Genomic DNA, 19995 nt, shown 5'->3' with positions numbered 1-19995 from the left:
GATATGGAACGTAGCCATAATGTCTAAACACTGATTATTTCCTTGAGCAAGCATTCTGTCACTTCAGGCAGAAGTAGAAATCTATGACGTCAAGAAAAAATCTAACAAGCAAGAGAACAATATGCAATAAACCACGTAGCAGTACAGTGCTGACAACACTAACACGTCTACCGAAACAATAAGCTCAAAGGCACGAAAACACTCTCCACAATTCTCTTTGGGTTCATCAGGAGAAGTAGCTCCTGTTGCATTTTACATAATCACTTTGTCATCAATACAAAAAATGATCATTGCAGCTTTAAATATAAAAATCTGGCTAAAATCAACACCATAGAAGCCTTGTCTTTCTCTCTGGTGCATACCGTACAATCTGTAAAAATACATATTTTTAAATCTTCAACAGTTTGCTCAGTGAAATACTTGTCTCAGGTTAAACACGGCCTGTTATTTCTCTGTGTCTGACACGTACAAGAGGCCTGCGGCTTCTCAACGGCAGATAAATGAAGTGCAAATACCTGAAACAGCAGGGAGATAGTCTTACAAATCAGCAACATGTGCAGCTAACAGATCTGAAAGCATTATAAGCCTGGGAAACAGACATCCATAATAATGGCAGCTTCTGTCAGTCAATTAATGAATGACAGGTCTCACTGAGATTCTGGATAGAATATTAAATTCTAATCACCAAAGAGTGAAGTAATTAATTTCTAAAACTTCATTTTTGTTTCTCCACAGAAGAAAAATCCTGCTGTTGTAAACCTCCATAAACAAAGTGCTACAATCTTCATAATGTCCATCACTGTCATCTCCATCTAAGCCCAGGGTCCCCAGGCTCCGCTGGGGCCCGGGTCACACTTGGGGTCGTCATCCGGGAAGTTTATGGGCAAAGCGCTTTTCTGGTATTTCTGGAGTCTGGTGAGGAGATAATCGACTACTGCAGGGAACTGAGCCGATACTTCATTTCTCTCCTCTGGATCTTTTTCTATGTCAAACAGCATCACAGGCTTCAGCGGATCCACCTGAGAGGAGCTCGACTCGTTGTGGTCGGGTCGGGGGAACCAAACATCACAACCTGAAGGGAAAAGGATGAAGAGAATTAACAGCTTAAGTGCATTTACTCAAGTACTATGCTTACTGCAAGTACACGTTTAAGGTACTGCGACTGTACACGACTATTTGTATTTACTGTTACACCACTACATTTTAGAGGGAACTATTGTACTTTGTACCCCATGACATCTATCTAAAGGCTAACGTTACTATTCAGATAAACATCTTACATCCAAAAACATAATAATAAAAAGCTACAAGGTAAATTTTCTGCTTAAGGACTCCATCTGTGGCTCCTAAAACTGATGAAATCCTCTTGTTATGTTTCAGGTGCCCATGAACTGTTAGCAAAAAGAGGGTTTTCACTCTAATGCAAACTTCTCAGATGATTTCATTTAAAGGCACAAAGAGGTAAAGCGCTTTAAGATTTCACCAAAAAACTAAACAAAAATTTTTTTTTTAGAAAAGCAAAAGAAATGAATAGAGATTTATGGAGCCAAGCTTAGTTTTTTCCCCCTTCTAGCACATTAGTCATCTGACAACACCTCAGATTTATCTGTTGACCCTTCGGAGGGGGCTGCCCCTTCCGGCTGGAAACCACTCGACTGAGATCATGCCCACAGTTAACTGTGCAAATTCTTAAAAGCATCTTTTTCCATCCATTTTGCACCTCCACTGAGACTAAATTGACCAAAACCTGAGCAAATCAGTGATGGCAGACTTAAGTCTTTTTAGAAACATTCAAAAAACTCGTCAAGTGAGTGTAACACAAACATTTTTTTTTTTTGCTAGATTGTTCAAAGGCAAATAAGCAAGAAGCTACCGTGGACACAGACAGTATATTTCTTTGGTATCACCTATGAGCAGAGCTGGACACAGCAGCCGCCCGTAAACCTACTGACAGGACTCCTCCAGCTGTTAAACAAGGTTGGTTCAGATTTGTAAAACCTCCCCATAGTATAGAAAAGTGAGCTTTATTTGTCATCACATTGTTAAATCTATGAGCTGAGCTGTTAGGGGCGGGACTGACAGCAGCTGAAACGCTGATAAGTATGTGCTGTGGCTGCACAACAGGGAAGCAAACCTGGAGGCGAGAAAACTTCTGGCACAAGCCTAGCGATCCGTTTTTACTTAAATGTACGGGGGCCATCTTTGAATCCAGTTTTACTTTACACATCAATGTAGCTATTACCCGTTTTGACATTTTAAGGTGGACAGAGGTATTTGCTAAAACAAGATGAATTGCCTGGTGTGGACACATGTCAAGGTTGCATTCAAATGTAGCTGGTTTAAAGATCTCCTACCAGTTTTTGTTTTTTTTTACATTTTTAAGATTACATATGGTGCTTTTTATAGCTACATATAACTACCATGAGCAAACTAAGCAATCAACAACACCACAGCTGAGCTTTTCCACCTTTAACCTGCACTGTTACGATGATCGTCTTAAAAACACAGATTCAGAATTTCAGTTTTTAAATCTGGCAAACTGAAGAAACCAACCTTGCAGGGTGGGGCTTTCGGTATCACTTTTCTTCTTCAAAACTGTAACGTAACAACTTGCCACAGTGTTGTATAGAGTAGTTTTACAGTGTTTATGCAGAGTTGTAGGTGAGCTGGTGTGCTCGAGCTGCAGCGAGTGATAGAAGGGGGAAATAGGCAAGGACTTCATAGGGATCATTTTTGTAAGGAAAAACTCCTACATATGTCATTTTGATACACAGAGATGAGTTTTTAGTGGCTGAATCAACAACTGGAGAGATACTTTAATGAAGATATAGTTTAAACTACCTGAACTGTATACTAAACTAATTCAAACTAGCTTCTGCTCAACCAGTAAAATGCTGCATGCACACTGATAGACTGTCACATATAATAACATACCACAGTGCATGTAGCAAGAACTTATGACAATCAAGCACATTACAATAGCTGCCAATAGTCATGTTATTCAGTCATGCTGGACCTTTACTAGTAATTGAGTATTTTTGCATTGTTATATTAGTATTTTTCATCAAATAAAGGAGATGAATTCTCTGGTGGAATTCATTCTGCAAAATGAAATTGTAGAATGAATTCCACCAGAGATTAGCGGAGATAAGAGGTGAATGCATGCCTGTGTGTACATATGTTTGATTTTCCACTTCCCACTTAGACTAAACATGCGATTACAGGTGACAGAAGATACCGACCCGGGTAGCCAGTCAGCAGCTTCCAGTTTGAGGATCGAATGGCCGCGTGAAAGGACACATTGAAGCCGGAGTTTGCCCAGGAGTCTCCGCTGTGCACCTGAGCCAAAGTTAACCGCCTGCCAGGACCTGCAGAGAACAGAGGACAGAGCCGATCACGGAGGTCATCCGCCTTCAAGGGAAAAAAATAAGAAATTGAAATCGCTGATTAAGATGACATTAGGCTGCCAATGGACACAAAGCGCCCTCAGCGGACGTCTGTGTAAGCCACACGAGAATGTAGACTGGCACCAGTTTTATACTGCATACCTGGAAATCACAGTGAAGGTGTGAAAACAAATACACCAATGAGAAAGCTGACTTTTTGTAAAATCAGCAGTGAAACAGCAGAAATTGAGTGGTTTAAAAAAAAACAAAAAAAAAAACGTCAGAATCAATCCTTGTGTTTGAGAACAGGAATTGTTTTATATATAAATTTCCACAAAACACATGGAACTTTTGGGTGGAGGAATCTGACAAATATGGTGGTGATGTGGTCGAGTCAGCAGCAGTCTGCCATGTCTGCCAAGCACAATGAATAATTTGCCATTAGTGCAGTCAACCAGACATATATATAAAAAAAAAGAATAAAAAAAGTCACAGTTACCATTCTAAATAATTTTATCAGTTTCTTAAGGCAAAAGGCATTTATCCTTGTTGTGATGATGTCCAGAAACGTATGTAGCCTCCTGCCATGAGTTATGTCGGCTCTTACGGAAAATGTCTCCCAGAAGCACCACATGTCTACGTTTTAAAAAAAAAAAAGAGAGAAGAGATCTGGCCTTGGGAGTATTCTCAGGTTCATGCCGTGGCTGACCCTGACAATGTGGTCCTGATTAGACAGATTTGCAAGTAATTCCGGCCTCCTAAGGCTGTCAAAAACAAGTATTTCCTCACATTCTTTGCATAAAGACAAATACGCGCCCACACAAAGCCCCGCGTTCCCATCGGAGCTCGTTTAATAGAGCCGATTCCACCGCAGCGACATGACTGGAGAATTAAAACATTTCCGATCTCAGCGTTTTTGCGACCACATGATAAAAGCTTTGACATTGAATTCTTCAGTGATCGTTGCGCAAATGACATGCGGGTATCTTAATTGCTCTCACATGCATTAAGCTGGGTTGCTCAGTTTGTTTGGGTAAACAACAGGCTCGCAGGGCTACGACGCTGAATGACAATGGGGTGTTCAGAGTCAGGTGTGAACACGTAATGACGCGGGATGATAAATGAGCTGAACTTTACAAAAAAACATCGGGGTTCGATCTTCTTCTACTCTCGCCGCTGTAAAGGAAAAGAGGCCTCAAACCCCCCAAAACACACACTGTGTACACATGTTCATTTCTTACATTCATTCCTTACATGAGCGCAGGACAGGAGCGCCTCAAAGCAGGCCTGGCTCATCTGGATCCACAGCAGGATGACGGGTTTAAGAAAAAGCAGGGAAGGGGAGGAACAGTGGGAAGAGACCCTGAGAAGGCAGAGAAATTGCTAGAAGGAGAGCGGAGGAGTATGGAGGGGAAATTTGGGGCTGATTTAAAGCTTGGGCCAAGTCCAGGATTTCTCTCTCTCTCAACAAGCGAGAAGTTCAGGGACCCCTCTGTGACCCATTTAATCGGGATCCCTCAGCTTCACACAGCGACAGCGAAGAAATTTGAAAAGCAACTTGAAAAGACAAAAGTATGTAAAAAAAAGAAAAGAATAAAGAAAAGCCTTTTCATGAGCTAAATAGAGAAAGCCGAAGAAGCATGAAGAGAGAGTGAGAGAAAAGGCGAAGGAACGTGGAGAGCGAGGTCTCAAAGAGAGACTGGGTTAATAGGAAAAGAAGAAAGGGGAGAGGAATCTCAGCCTGGAATGCACTCAGGGAGGCTGCTTGTCACTGCGGTGGCCGACAATAAAGATCCAAACATAAAACATGAGGGCGAAAGCTTGTAAAGCAGCGGTGTCGCTCCTCGCCGGGTCCTCTTATCATCCCAATGATTTAAATGGTAATGACCGCCGGTACACTTCGAGGAAAATTTGAGCACCACTGGTTTAAGCTGTAAAAACAGTTCCATCTCAAAAACACTATAAATCAGTGACTGAACTTTCCGGAGACTTCTTCCTTTAAACTATTTGGATGTTTTCTCTTTGCAGATGAGAGACTTAAACCAACTTAAGGCTTTACGGAGCTCTATGATGCATTTTAAAATATTTAGCATCTTTCAGCGCTTTTTTTTGTTTGTTTGTTTTTTTCTGGTTTGAAAGCCTCCAGATTGAATGTTTTGGTCTCCCTGTTCAACCAAACAGCTCTGATTAAGCCAATATACACTTCCTGCTCAGCACCAAACAGATCCACATGAAAGATTAGCAGCTAGCTAGTGAACATCGTGCAGTGTTTGGAAGCAAAACAGACAGATATCTACTGGAGTAGCTGGTGGAGACCAAATTAGAGCTAAAAAAAGAGAAAACCATTGGATAAAAGTTTACTGTCAGGCTTGAAGGACTCTAAATGATTGTTAATGTTACTCTCTTATGTAGATAATATGTCAGTAGTCATGTTTCCATTGTGTGTTCTTATGTGTGTATCTTAAAGGATTGCGTGAAAAATTAACGGAAATAGAAACATTTGAGAAAAAGTTACACAACTTTGCAAGAAAGTTTTAATGTTTTTGTTTACTTTCTTTTTAAAATACAGGTTAATGTGCTTCATGGGAGATAGAAACACCTTTATTTGGGCTGTTTTGTTGTTTTTATTGCACAGCATCAAACATGACCAACACCAGCCGACATGGAAGAACAATTACAACTTCCCTGACTGAAAACAATTCCTGAAAACTTTTTTTTTTTCTCTCGTAAAGTACTGTTTGGTTTCTTCTTTGACTATTTGAAGCAGTTGACTCACAAATATGTCTATTATAGCCATGTGTATCGCAGCGTATACCGCCACCTTCTGACCTTGTTTACCAGCACTTTATCGAAGCAGTTTAGGAAAATGTGCCTGATTCGTGTCGTATTTACAGCCTCTTCTGCTTTCTATAAGTGGCATTATCAATTAATTCATGCTGCTTTCAAGCTGGTTCACTTACTCCTTTGCTTTATCATTTAAGTTTGTACATAAGAAAGGTGTTGCTGAACTGTCAGCATGTACATGTTACAAATCAAAGATCAGCAAGTCGTCAGCTAAATCAATGCACATAATGAAAGCGAGTTTGGTCGCGGACAAACTGGAATTTTCCTTGAAAGCTCAGCAAATAACATTATGCTGTAATTTCTTGCATATATTTCTGGAAGTACAACATTTGTACAGTTAAAAGCTACATATCAGGCTGTTGTTCACTGCAGGAACTTGCGGGATGTTTTAGGGCAGCCTGAACTTTTGTACATGCTCCACAAAAATGATCAATTCTTCACGAGTCCACGAGGGTGACGTAAATTGAGTCATCTTCCTCAACAGTTCTCGTGGACTCTTCCACAGGCATTCCCATACAACCCAGAATTTGTTTCTGTGCGGCGAGGATGCTAAGGCTATCTTCACCAGATCACACCCATCAACTAGATGGAGTCGCAGTTACAAGAATATGATCCCTCACCAGCTTCCCACCAGTGGACACTAGCAGTTGTGTTTGGAGGTGAAACTGAACCCAGATCTCTGTAAAGCTTAGCAGGCAAGTTTAAAGGTATAAGAAATTAAAATTCTAACAATACAGCACATTTCATGTTAATTCAAGTGGGAAGGCCTTGGCTGCTGAACATCAACTCAGAGGTGTGATGTGGACAAACGTTTTTTTTCAAGCTCTTATGCACTGGATTACCAAAATTGTAAGTCTCTAAGATGATGACTACTGTAGTACAAACTATTATCCCTTCATGGTAGATCAAAAGGGTCACATCTGTTCTCATGCCGACCCATTTTGTGCCCACTGTGGTACATCTGTGAGACATTTCAGCACAAAGAAAATATGTACCCCTCCTTTACCTCTGCTATTTTTGAACGTATAACTTAGGTGTAGAATCCTCCCCAAAGTCAGAAATAGTGGTCCCCTGTTACCTCCTCAGAGATGGAAGTGGTTTGGTCCACTAAATATTAAGTGGTTTAGACGAGAGTGGATCCACTCCACTGTGTTTCCCAGTAAAAAAAAAAAAAAAGAAAAAGAAAATAATGCAGTCACATGACCCGTTTCCTGGAAACCTCCCTGCAATCACGGAGGTCAAACGACGCACACCCACCCTGCCCTCAAACAGAAAACTATCTCAGATTTCAACACTGCTGACTGATTACAGCTTCAACAATGAGCGATTCCATTTTCAGTTTAGTTATCAGCATTCACTTTATGAGGTGTTAAAATGTGAGAAAAATAAAGATAATTAATAAAAACACTTTAGAACTTTGAAATCTAATTATAATGAGTGACTTACTGAAAATAAAATCACCTTCACATGCAAGTGTTTATACATTTCAGTAAACAAGCACACAAACCAAAGCTGGACATCCACCGATAATAAGCCAGCCCTGCGAGACTGTCCATAAACACAATCATAATCCACTTAAACAGATTTTAAGCACTCACAACAAACGCGGCGTGGATTTCGAATACTCTAATGAGTTTAGTTAAATGTTACGTAACACGCTATTCCTAGGCCCCCGCTCTACTTTGACTCGGGTCAATTGCATTCATGCTGTTTCGTGTTCGTGAATACAAGCTCAGACAATGAGTCTTTGATATTTGTGGCCATGCTGGGAACAGAGGAAAAGGAAGAATTACAACAGTAGAAGTAAAAGGACCACAGATCCCACACAGTGTGAACACAGTGGAGGAGGAGGAGAGGTAACATGAGGTTTCCATCATCAGGGGTTTATCAAATTGTTGCCGTTGCTGACGGATGAATAATGGCTCAGAGAGATTAAACTGACCTGTGCAGATTTCCTCGCACAGCTCAGAAACATGCTTGTTTGGTTAATTAGTGACTTAGAGTAAACTGCCTCCAGCCAGTAATAAACCAATGACTTGTCCAGTGGTTTTTTATCCCACCTTTCACCCACTGTAAGCTGGAATACGTCCCAGTCAGTCGTGACCTACACTGGACGAGCAGATAGATTTACAATAGGACTGGCTGGTATCACTTTAATCCGTTTCACAATCATTTCTATAGTTACATCAATGACACTTAGTCTGGGATTAGTTTTAAATATGTGGGCATTAAGGTAGAGGGATTTAAATGATTAGCACAAAATTGGTTTGGTGTTTTAGCCATAATCGTAATATCCTGCTTAAAGGGAATTTGGATATTAGGCCTCATAGTGTCTGTCTCATATAATCAATATTTTTAGTTCAGCTTTTTTACAAAATTACAGAAACAAATGATCAATACGTTAAACTTTTCTGTAGCTGAAAAAAAGCTTAAACTTTGCAAAAATTAAGAAACACATATACATATATATATATTGAAAAAAATAGATTGTAAACCTCTAAATCCTTTCTGGACATTTTTTTGGGGGGGCACCTGTCACATTTTCACTCACTGTGGGCTCATTTTTCACTGCAGGATAAAGTCCTGCACCTCTATGGAAACAGCACAACAGGGTTAGAAGTAGAGAGAACTCAAAGACTCTTTTGTGCAATATAACAAAGTTCGAATGCCATAAATTTTATATATATATATATACACACACACACACACACACACACACACACACACACACACACACACACACACACACACAAGGAAACCCAAGTTGAATATCTGATTATTACTTTTACAAAATCAACAACAATCTGGAATTAATATGTACCACATATTCCCAAGTTTCCACAGGTGTTATCAATAGAAAATGGTGACTCTATATATGGCAGATATTAACTGTTTACATCTTAAATTTGTTTCAATACTTGTCTCCTTTCTGCTCTGTGTACGCTGTCTGCAGTGTAGTTGAGCCAAAAATATATATTTTTTCAAATGGCTATTGGTCACGGCTAAATCACGAATGGCTTCACGGTTGTGTCGAGAAGTGCAGAATTTGTAGGAATCTAGGTTTTGTCAATAATGTACTTTTTGCATTAAAAAAAAAAATGAAGCATCACAATTTTAGGTTCATATTTGGTGTTTTCTGACAGAATGTCACATCACAGATGAGTAGTTCATGGACTGTTGGAAAGTTGAAACACCATCGATTCTTTCTGCTTTCACAGTTTCTGGTTCTGATCAAATGTGTTACTATGGTAACCTTTTTAAAATTGCCTCTCAGTTCCACTGGCAGGTTTTAAGGTTCAAAAGGGTCAGTAGATCAATTGAGAAAACAATCTGCATATTTCACAAAAATAAAAGAGCTGAAGTCTTTTGGCCAAATGCAAAATTGCAAACTTACATGGAGCGATGTCATTATACAGAGGGTCAATGTTGTGCAGCAGCTCCAGCCTGGGTGAGGCAAACCCTTTGCTGTAAGATAAAAGCAGTGTTACTGTTAAACATATGGATACACAACCAACACACACACACACACACACACACACACACACACACACACACCACCATGTCTGACTCATGCACTGTGAAACCCACTGGGATCTGTAAATCTGAACCAGCTGGCTGTTGTTCACCAGGCAGTCATATGCTCTGACCGCACTCCACCACAGAGAAAACGCACTGCTCTCACTGACCACAGTGTCTGATAACACAACTAAAATAACTCTCACTCTCCACTGCCTGCCTACTGTTCTGGGCCTTCGTTTGGTTTTTATTCCCCCGGCCGAGCTGTCAGGCCGCTGTTTTCTCTAACAGGAGAGCCAATTACAACAGAGTGAAACTGTAAAGCAGCAAAAACAAACAGCAGTTTGTGCCCCGTGTTGTTGTGCAGCTCACACGGCAATGCCAGCAGCCGGCGGTCAGCTGACGTGCGTCAGCCAATCGAGTCAAGTGGAGGCTGTGAGTAGTAGTTTGTGGTCCTGGCTAAGCCTCGATTTTCTGCTGGGGCTCTGCTACAGCCCTCAATTTCACCTCCTTCACTGTGTCCACATTTAGTTTACAAATATAATATGTCAGTCAAACAGGACTCAGTGACGGCCTGAGCGACGACCTGAACTCACATGGAAAGTACATCTGCGGTTTGCCAACAGCTTCATGTGACTGATCAATTCAATAATAGCTTCTCCAAAACACAAATGTTTGGCGACACGTATAATTCAATACATTACATTAAAAGAATTACAACCTCTCAGGTATGTTGCCACATAAAAGAATTTGCAGTAAAACTAATTAGCTGATCTAATAGCAGGCTATCTTGGTTCACAGAGGGGGGAAAAACTGGAGGGATGGAAGGACTACAGATTTGTGTGAGAATGACTGATGGAATTTCCTTCTCTTTGAGCTCCCATTGCCACAGTAACAAAGGGCTTATTGAAGGAGCAGGGGCTCCTACAAGAAAAAGGCAGAGGTAGCTGGAGTGAGAGAGCATGGAGGAAGGATCGGAAAGAGGCACAAAGAGAGGGCAGGCTGTCAAACTCAAGAGCTGGTGTCGCTCTCACTAAAAACTCCGGCCCCAGGCCATCTGCCACCCGAGAAACACAGTCAGCCGGGAATGCAAGTCCCAGATGAATGAAGCATCTCTGTAGCACAAACAGCTCACCTGATTGTGTCCCACACGTTGAATCCGTCCAGCGGCTTTGTGGTGTTGGTGCTGCCTCCTGCCAGGCCAACGAGTGTCGGCAGCCAGTCAGAAATGTGGATGAGCTCGTGGTTGACCCTTCCGGGTTGTTTCAGTAGCGGGCTGGCGACAAATCCCACTCCCCGGACCCCTCCTTCCCATAGTGACCATTTCCTCCCCCGCAGAGGCCAGTTGCTGCCACCGGATAGAGTCTGACCACCGTTGTCTGTCAAACAACCACAAGGAGAAAATGTCATGAGAAAGGTAATGAATTTGACATCAGTAAATATAAAGATAAAGGCCTAAAGATGACTGGGAGGTCTGTGTGCAGCGCGCTGAAAGCTGAACCAACATTTTAAATTTCCACCGGCTGTGGATTTCATGTAGGTTCCAGTTCCAGCGTCACTCTGCTACTCTGTGGAAATTTAGCTTCTAAATGTTGATCTTAAACCAGGCAAACATTTTATCTTTCCAGGCCGAAAGTAGACATCTGAGAGATCAAGAAAATAAATATAAAGCTACAGTGAAGATAAAGAACAAGTGAAGAATAATGTTTCCCCTGAGGTTTGTGTAAGGAACGGTTTTTGATCCGAATCACAGAGTCAGATGCTGAGCGCTGAGATCATTGATGAGGTCTGTGAGGTTGCACTTAGGCACAGTGCTGTTTTGAGCTGTTTGTTTGTCATTTAAGTATGACATGATGGTGTGCTAACATCTACTAATTAGTGCTATAAAGAAAGCACAGATGGGAATGTGATTCATTTTGCAGGTATTTGGTCATAAACTGAAGCACTGGACAAGTTAAGATCACGATCAAGGCCGATTTATAGGACATTCCAGCACAACAATGTCCACACTTATATGGCTGTGAAATCCCTCAAGGCTCCATCTTAGGACCCTTTTTATTTTCCTTATACATTGTTACATAACAGGGGAATTTGAATTTTATATAACATTATAGGGTCTTAACCAAAATATTAAAATTATCTGAGTAAATTTACATCATAAACAATACTTAACTTAACTTCAAACTTGTTCGGTAAATTTGTAACACCAATTTTTTTGACACCTATTTCTCTGTTGGAAAGGCTTGCATTAAACGGCTGTTGTTTTAACTGTGCAATACAAATAACAGTGATTTGATGGGGGCCTTTGATGATTTGCACGACTCCTTGTTTCCCTAAATCTCTACAACAGAGGCAGAGAGTGCAACGTTAGCATAAATACACAACAGTCAGATTAATAGGAAATATGACAAGTCCAAATAAACCAGAATTACTATTTTAACCCTTTCAAATCCAGACCACCAAACTGGGTTGAAAGGCATTTTATATATATTTATTTTGGGGTTTTTTTAATGCCAAAATTCCACCAAAGAATTGTTCGACTTTCTGGTGGTCTTTGAACTACACATCTGTGGCATCGTGCTCGGTTTGGAAAACGAACCAAATCTAAGCTTAAAATCGGGATATTTCATTAGTCACTTTATTCCTTATGTCTCGTTTAAAAATTCCTTAAAAACTAATCACTTGCATCAAACAGATTCTGTAAAAAACAAAAAATTCTGTGCTTCTCAGTGTGACCAAGAAGCCATGATTGACTCAACTATGGTCGATAGTCATGTGACAAAAATTCAGTAACTATGCGGATGAATTGAGCTGAACTGCAGTAAAAACATGATGGGAGCAAAAAAACATGCCCAGACACTACTTGGGGTGCCCAGAGTTAAGACTAAACTGAACTTGACACTTCATCTGAAAGATAACATGAAGTGAGACCTTATGGGATCCCATCCAATAATTGCTGATCAGTTTCACTGAAAGCCACAAATGTCAGGTTTATAGTGATACTTGAGGAAAACTCAGTGAATCATTAAAGTCAGTAGAATTCCTCCTCTGGGGAACATGAATGTCCGTGCAAAATTTTACACCAGTCTTCTCAACAACAGTCTGGAGCAAAGTGGTGGAGCAAGCAAGCAACCAGCCAGCGTAACCATCCCCAGAGCTGCAAGCTTGACTAAAAACAAGTGATCTAAGACATAAAAAAACAAGGCAGCAGGACTCATCGATTTAACAAATACCCCTGCATGACATCCAACCATTACACAAGTGCACACACAGGCGGTTCGACTGACTGTCATCATCCCAACACGTCGGTCCAGTATAAACACACTTGACCAATCGCATCCAGTCAGGGCTCCCGTTTCAGCAGCATGCAAAGTCCAGGAAGTAGTCTGTGTCGATTCCTGAACTGTTCTGGAAAAGGCCGTCTGCTCTTTAATGCCTTTTCAAGCTGCTTTGTCTCTCTGTGGGCCAATTCTGTCTTTCCAACTTCTCCCCCCCCAAAGTTTCCCTGCAGCTTTGTTGCTCATTTGCTTACAGTAAAGTCCCGGTGAGGCAGAAAATTTCATCATGAAGGAAACTCAGGGTGCAACAAGTTCAGGGTCCATTTCTTTTCTGTTACGTTTGACACCATGTGAGTCAGTGACAACAGCTTGACCGTGACAAATACAAACGAGACGCTGGAAATGTGACTTATAAAAACCACTGATAGAGTTATTTCTGGTCAGGGAGGATAAAATTCTTCTGGTCATATGACAGATTACATAAACTCAGCATCGTATTTACACAGAAGGGGGAAGTAATTGGAGTTTTACCTCTGCGTCAGCTCGGCAGAGTCAGTGTCTGCCCGGCATATGGCTCAACCGAATCAGAGCCAACCAAATGTGTGTTGGAACAATGAAATAGGCCACCTACAGCAGCCCACCACAGGCATAAAAACGCTCACACTTTACTTCCACAGCATTGTTCCTGCCTTCTAATTAGCCTTTAAAACACAACTCCCCTCCCTAAAAATAACCCTCAAAGGAGTTACCTACTTCAGATGCGAATCATTAAGACGTTCCACATGTGGAAACCTGTGAGCGGCCACATGTTTAGATGCAGAGGTTGGAGCCTCATCTTGGCCAGATTATCGTCAAATCATCAAAGCTCTGTGGAGCCTCCAGAGCTCCATATGAAGACATGAGCAAAGCAAAGTTCTCCTTCTTTCTGTAAATCTCCATGTGAGCCTTAACAAACGTGCCTGTTTAAACAAATATAACAAAACACTGCTCTCTAGTGGACAACTGCAGAATTACTGAAGCTAATTACAGAGCAATTTCTTGGACTGAGAATCACAACCAAGAAAACACGTGGCTTATTCTAGTGATGCATTAATTCAATAAAGCTGTCGCTAAGCTGCTACCTGAACTCCTCTCACCCCTGGAAAACTGGCTCCGACGCTGCCAGAAAGTGCGGTTTTGAGTCAGCTGATATAAAATGTAATTAGTGGGCTGATTTTGTTTCCATTCTGGCACACTATAAAAGATTAAAAACTAAAAGTTGCAGGAAATTTCCAAGCGTTCCCGGAGACCTGATTATCCAGCCTGTGTGTAAAACATGATGCTGCTTCGTAGGTTTCAAGTCAAACAGTAAAAGCAGTACGAGGAGGTGATACCTACAGTACGACCAGAACTGTCGCTTCTTAAAAACACATAATTTGTCAGTTAAGTGAGAGTGGTTTAGCATGTTTTGGGATAAGAAATTTCAAATCTGCAATAATATTTGCTTGGACAAATATATTGTCATAGAGAGGTTTGTCTCACACTCTCATCAAAATTTCATCCTGGAAATCCTCCATACATATAACACACTTGTTTTGAGGCCACATTTTCTTAATTTAGCTCCTTCAGTTGCAGCATTGCATGCGTCTTTATTTGAGTAAAGAGGCAACTTGTGCCATCTACACTTGGATTTTAAGCGTTTAACCCTCTGAACCCCAAACAGTTTCAGTGTGTCTCATCTTTAACAACATGCAACATCTTGCAATATATAAATAATATAAACATAATATACATATATACTGACAAAAATGGTGACAACATGCTATAGTTATTTAGCTACTGACATTCTTACAACTGCTTCAAAATGGGTATTTTTCACTCTGCCCTGCTCATCAGTACTAAAAAGGTATTTCACCATGTTGAATGTAAACTTCCAACAACTTGCTTACAGTTAGCTCCTCTGAATACAGTTTTTTTTAGGTTTTGTTGCTTTTTTTTTTTTTTCCGTTTTTTTTTGTTTTCTTTTGGTTTTTTTCGTTTTTTTTCCTTCTTTTTTTCCCTTTTGTTTTTTTTAATCCCGGCTTGAATTTCCCCTGATTACCGCCCAATTTTTGTTCTTTTGCTTTTTGTTGGCGGTTGGTTAGTTCTTGGTTTTTTTTTGACTTAGGTGGCGGTTTTTTTTTTTTTTTTTTACTGAATCTGGTGCTGATTTTTAAAATGAAACATGAAAAAGAAACTGATTTGGAAATATCAAGGACTGTCAAAAAGTTGAAAATCTGACAATTCAGGACAGAATTCCTATCACACAAAAAGTGGTATTTATACAATGTCTCAGTGCAGAAACACACCTGTGGAGAACACGAGAACCGTGTTATCCCAAAAACCTCCCTGCCGCAGAGCCTGGGTGATGTTGCCCACCGCCTCATCCATGGCCGACACCATGCCGGCGTACAGCCTGCGATGGGGGTCTTTGATGAAGCTGTAGGGAGCCAAGTAGTGTTCTGGCACCTGCAGGGGCGCATGTACAGCCTGCAGCGCCACATAGAGGAAGAGCGGCTAAAAGACACAGAGGACACCGTGTAAAGACATAAAACAGGGCACCAAGGACAGAAAATCTGATTCTTCTTATTACAGATGTTGCAGAGAGACAGCTGTCAAGTCATTCAAAAATAACATGTCGCTGATGTTAAGGTTCTCACTGCCCAAGAAACAAATAATAAAATTCCAAACCTGCAGTTTATTCCTACATTAACTTTGCTGACAAACCAGCAAAAATGCTTTGCAACAAAAAATATTGTTTGCTTTTTTGGTGTCTAAAAAAAATCATTCTAAGCAGATTTTGACATAAGAAGTGACAAAAAAATTGTACTCACAAAGTAGCTGTTAAACTGATATTTGGAAAACTATCATGCTTTGTATTGTTGTGTTAGGTGGAAGTAAGTCTGCCGGTGTTCTAAATGACAGCAAAACCTTTATGGTTAAGGTCAAATAATACAGTTTTAATGATTACAAGAAGTTTACTGCTCCTTATTGTGGCACTGTTTGAGTGGGCATTCAAAGTGGTATCTCAAAGGTTAGAAATGGGTTTACAGGTTAACTTTATGATTTAGCTGTATTGATTAAGGTCAGGATTAGAGGCTAAGGATATCAGCGAGTGTTCTCACAGGTAACATTTATATGTGCACGTGTGTGTCACCTTGTTAGGATTGTGTTTTTCGATGATGCTGATGGCTCTCTGGCTGAGCAGCTCGGTGGAATAGACTCCTTTGTATCCGGTGGCGACCTCTTCTCCATCCCTCAGGTCCAGCGCACAGCGGGTCAGGTTCAGAGCAGAGATGTGATTACAGCGGACGTGAGTGTAGTAATCCTCGCTGCCTGTCAGGTAACCTGGGCAACGCAACGGGGATCAATCAGGACAGCACATCATTTTAAGCAGCTTGGCAGACAGCAGGAATAAGGTGAGAGGGTTACTTCATTTCTGCTGATGCTGTTTTTGACCTATTATTATTATTATTGTTGTTATTAAGAAGAAGCAGAAAAAGATCAAAGTGTAGTTGTCAAAATGAATTTTACAAAGTCACTTGCACAAGTCAATTCTGATAAAAAAAAATTCAACACAATAAAATTAAAAAATTAAAAACTAATCAGAAAGTCTCTGCTAAAAATACAAACAACAAATAAAAACCAGCAATACATAATTAATAAAATACAAATAAAAAGGATGAAAGGATAGAACAATCAGTCAGAAAAGATATAATTAACTAAAGAATAACTTCTCATGTAAACATCACAGGATCCTTGTAAATGGCTTAAATTGAAGAAAACATTTGCATAATTAAATGTACAGACAATTGTATTAATGTGCATGAAAATATTAGACATTAAATACAAAATGTTATTTGAAAACTATTAATTTATGGCACATATTTTTGTTTTATAGTGAACTTAATAAAACTCTTCCTTTGTTTTCCTTTTCTGATTCTTCTTGACCACATGTGAACCAAATTTCAGGTTGAAAAGTAAAATAGTTGAAACTACTTTTATTATTGACAAAACCTATAACACCTAGCACCTGTAGCACCTATAAACGTTTTATTTAACCTTTTTGTAGAATATAGGATGTCCCCCTTCATTCATTCAGTAAACGGTGTCCTCTTCACGTAAAAACACCAACAACCAGATCAGAGCGGCTATGAGTTGAGAAATTATCATCGTCTGCAGCTCTTATAGTGTGCCTTCAACATTTAAGGTTTAAAAGCAGTCAAAAGTACTCGTCAGATCTTTTCCTGCCCTGAATTTGGCTTCTCAGGTAACACATAAGCTGCCTTGCCTGCTATGCAGCATGTGAGGATGCCTGCAGACAGAACCCAGGGCTGAAAAAAGTCCCTATCTGCTTCTGTGGACAAAAGTCATCTTTTATTTACCTCTTAAAAGATCGTATCAAGTGCTGTTTGTCGTAAATATATAAATAAATTATTTATTCAGTTTAATCTCTCATCTCTTACAGTGGAAGTTAACTTTTTTGTAATAAAATATCATAACAATATTTAACAGAAAGGAATGACAGGGAATTTATACCATATGTGGTTATCTTTTCGTATACTGACACCAATTTAATCAGAATTCATTATCTGCTAGATATACATCAAGACATAAACTTAAACAAATGATGATATTCTTGTTATTCCCTGCCTTCTCCTAAGTCAGCTGGTATAGATTCCAACCCCACCATGACCCTTGTGAGGATTAAGTATAGATAATGGATGGATGGACTCTTGTTATTGCTGTTGGTAACATCCCTCTGACCAATTACATTCTTGACAAAACCTCCAGATATACAGTTCAGAGGCTATAAATTTCTGAGATTTTTACTTGACATTATACAAACCAAAGTATGTGTCAAAGCCCCGGCGGGTGGGCAGGCAGTCCTTCTTGTACATGCCCAGGTGCCACTTGCCCACCATGTGAGTAGCGTATCCCGCCTCCTTCATGAGCTCAGGCAGCAGCTTTTCATGCAGAGGGACGCAGTACGGCTGACAGGGCCAGATGATCTGGTGCTGCATGCCCGTGTGGATCTGACGGTTAAACAGCAACCACACACTGTTAGCAAATAAATCCACATCCTGTTGAAAATGGAACAAAGATACATCTAAAGAGGGAAATAACAGCCTCTGTGGCGACAGTGACACAACAAAAGTTTCAAAATAAACCTCAAATCAGGCGACATTGTCGTCTTGTTCTTCTTTCCATCAGCGATGGAAAATAGTTTTTTTTTCCCCCTTTGGGACATTCTCATAAACACAAAATTATTATATAAGTTTATGCTGAAACACAGCAAACAGTAGGCAGATACAGATAACTTTCTCATAAAAATAAAAAAACAGGTAGCAACACCTCATTCTTGACTCACAATGTCGACTAAACCAAAAAACTGCTTGAATCAGTCTAACTTATGTTATATTTCATTCTAGTCTGTGCGAATGCTTTGAGTAACTTTATAAAAAGCAAATTCAGAAATTCTCTGATTCCAGTCTATGAACCAGTTCTGGTTTCTTTCATCCTCTATGACTGAAAACTGAATGATTTTGGTTTGTGTGAAGAAAAACAAGACATTTCAGGAAGTCCTCTTGGGCTTAAGATAACAAATCAGCTCATCACAGATTTTTTTTTCTATTCAGTGTGTATGTGTGCATTTTTGTGTGTTGGTGCTTCCCTGTAGCTATATGTAGTTTTACTGTATATGGTAAGTAATGATGGCTATGAACTGAATTTTCTGTGTGTTTTTGTTTGTTTGTTTTTGTTTTTTTAAACAGCATCTGATTGTTAGTAGTTTTATATATTTGGTGTATTGTGTTTTGGGACTTTATGAGTGAACTTTTCCCCTCACCAGCACTTGCATCTCATCTCCTGAACTATTTAGGGTCAGTCTTCCAAATGACAAAAAAAAAAGTACATAAAAACAAGTATGATCATATATGATTCATATGACTACAGCAGTAAATCACGTAAATAATAGCAATTCCAAGGCACACAGTTAGAGAACCGCTGGTCTAGTTATCCTGCACTCACTGGTACGAATGTGGATCATTTACTCAGTTTAGAAAGAAGGAAGCATAATCTTATTTAACCTAGAGCACATGGTGTCACATCTCATATTAATTTGACTCTGTTAAAATCTGAGGTTTTCTGGGCTGTGCAACGCCTCCCATCCAGTAAACCATGACCGACCTCTGGGCCTCAGCAGGACCGGACCCACGGGTCCCTGCAGGCGGCAGGACCTCACCTGGTACCTCCCGGTCATGAGCTGGTTCCTGGAGGGGGTGCACAGCGGCTGGACGTAGTAGTTCTCCAGGCGGACTCCTCCGGCCGACAGTTTGTCCAGGTTGGGCGTCCTGATCTCGGAGCTGTGATAACCGACATCGTACCAGCCGAAGTCATCTGCCAGGACGAAGACGACGTGAGGCTGCTGAGCCGCTGAAACCGCTGGAAAGGTTAAGATGAGCCCCGCGATGATGACCCAGTGAGCCGCCTTCCCTCCACCGTCCACCGTCATTTTCTTATTTACCAACTTAACACGGCTGCTTTTAGTCGGACAAAGTCCACATGGAGCTTCGTTTAGCGGTGGAAGAAAGACTGAGGCAGCAACAGCATTAAAGTACTGTCCTAATGAGACGTTTTTACTGTAAGTAAAGGAAAATACACGCAGGACTTGTGAAAGTTAAAATCCGTCTCGCTGTCACTTCCCTGTTCCGCAGGTTGAAAACACTGCCTCGACTTCAGCAGCCAATCAGATCACTGGACTCGACAGAGAGTCACGTGATGTACGGAAGGCCAAATGAACACCGTTGGCAAAGAAAATAAAGTTAATACAAAAACTTTATACAACAAAACTGCATTACAACAACAATCCGATTAAAATGTTAAGAAATTAATATTATAGTTTGTCTATAAGTAATAATTTACTCATATTTAGGAGCCTACAATAGTAAATA

General features: G+C 40.3%; 1 protein-coding gene across 1 annotated transcript; it reads right to left on the bottom strand.

The window, feature by feature from the left end:
- Positions 1–216: 216 nt before the first annotated feature.
- Positions 217–19763, bottom strand: arsb (arylsulfatase B). Its single transcript, XM_008288582.1, has 8 exons — positions 19287–19763; positions 17892–18078; positions 16200–16390; positions 15352–15559; positions 10882–11125; positions 9625–9695; positions 3243–3368; positions 217–1072 (listed from the first exon to the last, which is right to left on the bottom strand). Exons 1-8 carry the CDS (start codon positions 19554–19556, stop codon positions 813–815), a joined length of 1557 nt encoding a protein of 518 aa, XP_008286804.1. The 5' UTR covers positions 19557–19763; the 3' UTR covers positions 217–812.
- Between the last annotated feature and the right edge of the window lie 232 nt (positions 19764–19995).

This window comes from Stegastes partitus, unplaced genomic scaffold (assembly GCF_000690725.1).
Source record: "Stegastes partitus isolate 25-593 unplaced genomic scaffold, Stegastes_partitus-1.0.2 Scaffold566, whole genome shotgun sequence".
Lineage (NCBI taxonomy): Eukaryota > Metazoa > Chordata > Actinopteri > Pomacentridae > Stegastes > Stegastes partitus.
This window is presented reverse-complemented; position numbering and strand designations above follow the sequence as displayed.